The 7733-nt window shown below is 38.1% G+C and overlaps 1 protein-coding gene across 1 annotated transcript; it reads right to left on the bottom strand.

The window, feature by feature from the left end:
• Positions 1–1792: 1792 nt before the first annotated feature.
• Positions 1793–3133, bottom strand: LOC143881120 (LOB domain-containing protein 24-like). The gene is made up of 2 exons (XM_077384119.1): positions 2677–3133; positions 1793–2459 (listed from the first exon to the last, which is right to left on the bottom strand). The coding sequence occupies exons 1-2, from the start codon at positions 2866–2868 to the stop codon at positions 2136–2138; spliced, it is 516 nt and encodes a 171-aa protein (XP_077240234.1). The 5' UTR covers positions 2869–3133; the 3' UTR covers positions 1793–2135.
• Between the last annotated feature and the right edge of the window lie 4600 nt (positions 3134–7733).

Below are 7733 nucleotides of genomic sequence, written 5' to 3'. Positions count from 1 at the left end.
CACTTGTTTGTCGTGTAGTTTTTAAAGAGTTTAAAGAGCTTTTTGAGAACCGTAATATCCTCTGAAATCCCTTTAAATACAACACGACAAACAAGTGGAGCGCTTGTTTCGCTCCACTTGTTTATCGAAACACGTTGGTGCAGATATCATTTCCCTTTTTTTTTTATTGTTACGGGGAATGGGAGAATTTTGTCACCATTAACCTTAAAGATGGGGCTTAAACACATAAACTAATTAAGACCAAATCAATGATCTTAACTTTATGGGACTCAAGCTTGATTAAAAAAATCGTGGGAAGTGATATATACACCCCCTTTCTTTACTTGGGACAGTCCCCTCTAGTGTATTTACTCTTTTACACTACAGGGGGCTGTCTCAAGTAAAAAAAGGACAAATATATCATTTTCCTTTGTATCTTAATAGTGACCATTTGGTCGGTGAACTTATAAATATAAGCCCTAGATTCTAAGGCATCGTTTCCTTGTATTTTTAATGCTCTATTATATTTTAATTTTTTTAAGGGCTTTTATCTTTAGAGAAGTTGGTAAGTTAACATGGTATCAAAGTCAAAGGTCTCAAGTTCAAACCTCCCGGATAGCAAAAATCCACATGTGATGGTCGGCCCAAAGTGGGACCACATGTGCCACGTGTTTGCCAAGTGGGCCACACTTGCTGGGGAGTGTTAAAAGTATAAAAGATAAATAACGCCTTCGTCCAACTGCTTAAGCTATTGAAGAAGTTGGTAAGTTAACATGGTATCTTGAACCCTACACCTCATGGCAACATAGTACTTATTGCCTCATGAAAGAATGGTTTTTTGCAGTGCTAATATGCTCATGATATTTTCTTGTGCACGACATGGCTTTAAATGTCCACCGAAACCGACATGAAGCAACATAAATGTTTCTGTTTCCATATGCACTGAAACGATACCGAAATCAAAATGCACATCAAAACCAATTTCGTAAGAGTACAGTGGTATACTATATTTCATAATTATATTTATATGAATTGCATGTGAAATGTGATGCATGAATTATGTATAAATATTTATATGAATTATATATAAAGCGTGTTATTAATGACTTTTTGGACATGCACGACAATACATGTCAATAAGTGGTTAATGTTATTAAATATTATAGATGTTTGTCTTGCGTATGTGATGGTTGCTAATAGTGTATTTGTGCTTATTTGAAATTTCATATTAAAATTCTTCCATTTGAGTATGTTTCTATATGTTTCCATAAATTTTCAAGATTTTCATTGAAATTTCAAACTGAAGCTGAAACACTTCCATTTTCAGAGCAACCTAAATCAAAATTTAAACCCTTTCTTCATAAGCCTTTACCCCCCTTTTTCTGGTTTGCCATATGGTTTGCCCTTCACTCTCTCTCTACATGTAGGCCATGTTGGCAACTATGGTTTTTTTTTTTTCATGGAATATTAGTTTACAAAGTGGTGAGAAAGGAGTAGCGAGGGTGGGTGAGAGGGAGACAATTGATAGGGTAGAGTGAGGAGATGGTTCCAAGTGGATGAAAAATAGGGAAAAAAGAAACTCTATTTTTGGTTGAGTTTTTCTTTTCCTTGTTTTTCAGCCACTTCTCAGCCTCTCCTTCCTTGCCCCTCTCCCACCACTGGATAAACTAGTATTCCATGGAAAAAAAGATCTCATGGCTGCCAAACATTGCCATAGATCACAGCGATTGGGCTATCCTTTAATCAATTACCTACTGATGGAAGGCTAGAAATCCTCATGAAAAAAAAATAAAAATGAAAACTGATCCACATTCAACAGGCAAAAGTTGCACCGACAAGACAATGACCTTCCAATTACAAATTTTTCGACGATGACCTCCAGATCAATGGTCCCAATTACAAACAAATGTGCCACATGTATTGGAGAGCTGCGATCAACGGCTTCTATTGGTCTAGTTAGTCTTCTTTTTGCTTTTGCCAATACGAGTGACTAAGTTAATATCCAGAAAAGCAAAGAAAGGGGACTGTAGTTCTATTGAAGCTAATCTCACTAGGAAGAAAGAACCATAGAATCTCTAGAGTTAAGCCATTAATATCAACACCAAGACCATCAAACATTTTTAACAAATAAATACACTTGCTAAGAAGAGCTTAGATCATTTTAGAAGGTGTGGAAAATCAAACATGGGATCCTGAGAGTAAGCCTGCCCAAGTGCAGAAGAGTTGAGACACTCATTGCCATCTATTCTTTCCATTGTTTGATTGTTCGCACAAGGGAATGCAGATAAAACTTCAGCTAATTGAGCTCTTAATGATATGGTTTCTGCAAGGGCCTTCACTAATTCAGACTGCAATTGAGAAACTTGGTTTTGAAGAGAAGCAATAGAAGAAACACACCCATAGACTGGATCCTTGAGCCTAGCATCAGCTTCATAAACCATACTATCAACAGCATCTCCTCTGTGAATAACTGGAATATCCTGTTTAACAAAAAGCATAGAGAAATAGAAAGAGAACCCATCGTTATATTTCATGGAGGACGTCTTTCCAATTGTTCCAAAGCAAAACAAAGTAGTATTTGTCTGTTTTTCAATATTTGAGTCTTATGCATGAAGAGATTATCTTGTCATCACACTGAGAAAGACTACTATTTAGAATATAATATATTTGAGTAGTTTAAGTTAAAGTTAGAATTACGCGAAGGATTTTGCTGAGATTGCTGGCGCCGAAAATCCGGTGCACACCAGCAAATTTCCCTGGCTCGGTGGATGGGAAGTATGGCACAAAGATACAGTCCTTGGAGCAACGCTTGCGTAGTAGCTTGCACCCTGCACAAGGGATGTCTGTCTTAGAGTAAGACCTCATCACTCTGAGAGACCTCATACTCATGGGTATGCAATCCTTTGTACTTGAACAAATTCTTGCCAAACCAAGAACCTCCTTATAGAAATTGCGAGATTTTACCTAGCTATAGAGACCCAACTGACACAACTGGCTGAGATATTCGTCGGTCACTGTCGGAAGGATTCCTCTGGAAGCGAATAGAAACAGTGTGAGAAACAGAGGCTATTTGATCACCGAATAGAAACTGTGAGATCAGGGGAGGCGATCGATTGCCAAATTACACCAAAAACATCAAATATTCCTGCAAATATATAACGATTTTTTTTAGTGAAAGAGGTAAAGTTGTCATAATAGATAATGACCCATCAAGGGGAACAGAAGTTAGTAACAAAGTTTAATGCCTTATTTGACCCCACAACTCTTTAAGTTTTCAGTTGATGAAGCTATCTGTATACTGTACATGCGCACCCTTGTCTGAATTTTGTTTAGACCCATACAACTGATAAATACTTAATGAGGGAATTTACAAGGGTGTACGTGTATTGGATACGAACCATTCAAGGAAATGCAGTGGCACTAAAAGAGGTGAGTTAAAAGGCATTGAGAGCTTGGTTGGACCATGAATTAGCGAAAGGAGTGACCTCATGCAGAATTACTTCTCTCCTTTATCTTTTATGAATACCCTTTTAGTTGTTGAGAGGATTTATGGAGGTTGGATTATGCAGTGGCACTAAAAGAAAACAACTAAAAGGAGGTGAGTTAAAGGGTATTAGTAGCTTTGTTGGACCATGAAATAGCAAAAGTAGTAACCTCATGCAGAATTACTTCCCCATTATCTTTTATGGATACCCATTTAGTTGAGAGGATTTATGGAGAGGTCCTCAATCTACTAAATTTTACACTCACTCTCATTTACTCCTCCCTGCTATTGTTGACCTCTATCAATGAGCTATGTTTCACTCTTTTAAAGCTCCCCTGCTTTGTTTTTTCATGAAAATGTGTTACATTCAATTACCCAACTAGTGGCTTAGCCCATGAGTAATGAAAATCATTCAATTTTGTCCCGCAGCTCCCCATCTCTTTGAGTTGTAGTGTTAAAGATGAAAATAGAATAAATTGGTTAGTTCTATGGATTGTAATTTGCCACCTAACAGTGATCTACATTAACGTCCTCTCCGAGAACCATTGATAGAGAGATCGCCACGCCTGCGTAATAATTCAACCACCGACAAGATTCGAGACGGCAAACTACTCTGATTATCATCAGTGATGTTTGCGCCATGGCCTTTTGATGATTATTATTATGAATGCAACCGTTGCTGGTAAAACTTATCGACGTTTTATGAGTGAAGTGACTTGAAGAGAAGACAAGATAAGATAGAGATTTTATATGGTGTAAGGCCTTACAAGTATACGGTGTAAGTACCACCCTTGATGTTTGATCCAACAGAAGCTCACTTTTTGGCTCCAACCCGGCTTACACCATATAATTTCTCGATAATATAGATATCTTATGTCTCCCAAGATGTCAATTAACATTCATATGATCGTTCATGGAAAGTAGAAGAAAGATGGGAGTATTGTGTACTTGAAAGGAAAGCATCATGTTCATTAGTTGTGAATTGAGATGTTGCTAAAACTGAGAATAAAGGATCCTTACTCCCTAGCCACATCCTCTGTCTCAGAGCTAGGGGTACAGGAGCAACCCAAGGTAGCATTAAACCTAACCCAACCCGTCTAACCCAAATTTTCAAATGGGGCCATGTTGGCCAGGGCAAAAAAAAAGGGGGGGGGGGGGGGGGGGGGGGGGGGGCGAGGGATATGATCGGGTTGGTTAAGGCCTCAACCTTAACCCAACCGGGAATTAAATCGGGTTGGCTTTTCCCAACCCTATCCCAATCCAACCCAAGGGAAGGCATGTGAAAACAACCACTTACTCCAAAAGCTTTAGCCGTTGGAGATGGCATTATTTAATATTTTATACTTCAACACTTCCCCTCACTTGTGGCCCCTCTTTTTAGAGTTGGCTTACACGTGGCACATGTTGGGTTGGCCATTAGATGTGGATTTCTCATATCAAGGAGTTTTGAAACCAGGACCTTTGCTCTGATACCATGTGAAAGCAAGCACTTTCCAAAAGCTTAAGCAGTTGGAGAAGGCTTTATTTAATCTTTTATACTTTAACAATGCCAACCCAACCCTAGTCGAAATCCAGTTAAACTAGGCGGGTTCAGGTTGGGCCCGACCCAAGTTGCACCACTACCTTCTCCATCATCTTCTTCAACCCCACACTGCACTCGCTTCTCATTAGCTGAAACTCCAATGAAAAACAGTACAAACACCTAGATTAACTGAAATGGTTCTGTTTTTTTTTCCTCTTTCTTTTCTCTTCTTTGCAGCATGAAAACAAAGAGTATAAAACTCAAAACAGGTAAAGATGAAAGAAGAAGACGCACAAATCATTCTTTGCTTTAATGAGCTCAAGCTTTACTGTCAGCCAAAAGTATACAGAAAGAGCTGGGTTTGCTATACATGACCTTTAAAACATTTACTTCACCCTGCAAGCATTACTAGGAATCAAATGAATAGTAAAAAAAGTAAAAATAAAAAAAGAAAATGTAACATGATTCCAGAGCTGGGTTTGCTGTACATGACACTTGAAACATTTACTTCATCCTGCAAGAATTACTTGGAATCAAATGAACAGTAAAAAAAAAGGAAAAAAGAAAAAAGAAAAGAAATGTAAAACATGATTCAAGATGTATATTTTTGGATTTACAGTGGGCTGCACATCTAGGATGGTAAGACTAATTCTGAAAATGCCAAGGGAGACTCCCACAAATTAGCAGCTGCAGATGTGTCAATTCCATTCTCCAGCATGGAACTTAAGGTGTGTTTGGATTGGTGGAATCAGGTTCCAGAATCGGGATCTATTTCCAATTCAGCCTGATTCGAGCATTTGGTTAAAAAGGGAATGGAATCATGGGGGCGGAATAGACATCGAGGCCGAACTAGAGCGGCAAAATGCCGGAATCTGTTTCCCGCCCCAAGAGGTGGTGTTCTGATTCCACCCCGGTCAGAATGATTTTTTAATTAGAAGTTTTTTTGAATTAAAATTTTCATTTTAATTTATTTCTCATTCCGTTAAGGAGAGAATCAGAATAAGATCGGAATGATGTTGACCGCCGCTTGGATGGGTTGGCTTGGAAGGTTCACCAAATCTCAGAGATTTGTGCATCAAAGCGATTCACTAGGAATCACTACCAGTGAGAATGTGTTACCCATTTGGTGATGAATGCTTTGTATTCCAAGCTGTTGAAAATTGAAAAAATTTCGGATCTTTCCAAATATATGATCAAACTCGATGTGCAGCCAACGATAGGAAGAGATGCAAGTAACACAAAAGACACAACATGAAATAAAAGAATTACATGGTTCAATAATGTTCCAAGTCCATAAATAAGAGTACTTCAATATCTTGAGGAATAAGGTTACCAACTTTTAGTATCTGCCCGCACCTACTAGTCGGGACAGGGGATAAATCACTACCAGAATATAAGACATCAGGACAACACAAACAATTTCTAAATCACATTTCCACTAGAAGACTGGTACAAGTCATGGAATGGTTAGGAATTCCTAATGTTACTAGTTCAAGTTAATAAGAGTTCTAGAAGATGTTGGAATTAAACCAACTAGGACGGAGGGAGGAGATGAGAATTGTTCTCTTGATGCCATATACACAGAAAGACGCCCAAGTTGTTACACTAGTCAGGAGACTTCAAATTTCATTAAAATGGCTTACAAAAGAAGATAAAAGGCCTAGTATTTAGGCTACACTTCAAATCCGAGATTAACAAATTTTAACTATGATTAGATTCTCTAAGCAGCCATTAACACAATAACAAATGTAAAGTAAATGTCTTATACAATTCCAAAACAAGAAACTAAGTCGCCAGAAAATTAATTCCCAAAAAATAGATTTCCAATGTGGTCAAGTCCTTGTTGCAAGCTCCCAAACATTCAATGAGTGCATGGAAAGGCTCCATGCATGTAACAAGTTCCAAGACAATGGGTAATCTAATGGTCAAGTGGATAAGTGGTTAACCTTATATTTCCAACAGAAGATATCATTAGTGTCTTTCACTCCCTTTTGCCAAGTAATTTTCTATGGAAACTTATTGAGATTGGAAGCACAGTGAAAATTTTTAGAAGAATAATTTTTTTTATAAAGGTAACAGTTTATTCATTTCCGGATGAAAATTACACAAAGAAGGGACAAGATGTCTAATACAGTGAATTGTAAGAGATTCGCTCCCGGAGCATTAAATACAACATTCGGAACCAATAATCCCACTCCCTCCTTCGCTAAACGATCGGCCAAAGTGTTAGCCATATCCCTTCGATGCGTTATCAACGGACGTATGATACCCATGAGATCTCGTATCTCATCAATCAGATTTTGCAAGCCACCAAGGACCAGGACATTGATTCCTCCCCCATGCAATGACGTTGGTTGAATCACCTTCCACGATTAAGGGCCCCAAATTATGATTCCTAAACCAACGAAGCCCGAATAATAATGCTCTAGCTTCCGCCTCGTTCGCATCACATACACCCGCCGGTCCAGAGAACGTCATAATGGTGTTTCCATTGAAGTCACGAATTGCTCCCCCAAATTTTTATAAGAATAATAAAAAATTTAAAAGGGAAACAAGACAAAGACACGCTTGTGTCAAGGTTGTCCCAAACAAATCTCCTAATATTGCCAAGTGTACCATAACAAGGAGATGTTTCTCATTTTATCAAAATATAAGGGTACTTTTGTCATAAAAATATATCCTTGAAAAAAGATGTAAAATAGGAAGGGCTTTCCAGGGCATTCACAAATCTAACAAGCATCTAAATAC

Source organism: Tasmannia lanceolata, unplaced genomic scaffold, assembly GCF_043159265.1.
Source record: "Tasmannia lanceolata isolate RefF3 unplaced genomic scaffold, GAP_Taslan_0.1 ptg000007l, whole genome shotgun sequence".
Lineage (NCBI taxonomy): Eukaryota > Viridiplantae > Streptophyta > Magnoliopsida > Canellales > Winteraceae > Tasmannia > Tasmannia lanceolata.
Note: the sequence above shows the minus strand (reverse complement) of the source record. Positions and strands in the feature narration are given on the sequence as shown.

Bases quoted from the DNA above. Each gene is read 5' to 3' on its own strand.
- LOC143881120 (XM_077384119.1), bottom strand. From the start codon at position 2,868: ATGAGTATGAGGTCTCTCAGAGTGATGAGGTCTTACTCTAAGACAGAC. The intron at 2,460-2,676 runs GTAATTCTAACT...TTTGTTAAACAG, and splicing joins ATCTCAGCAAAATCCTTCGC to GATATTCCAGTTATTCACAG.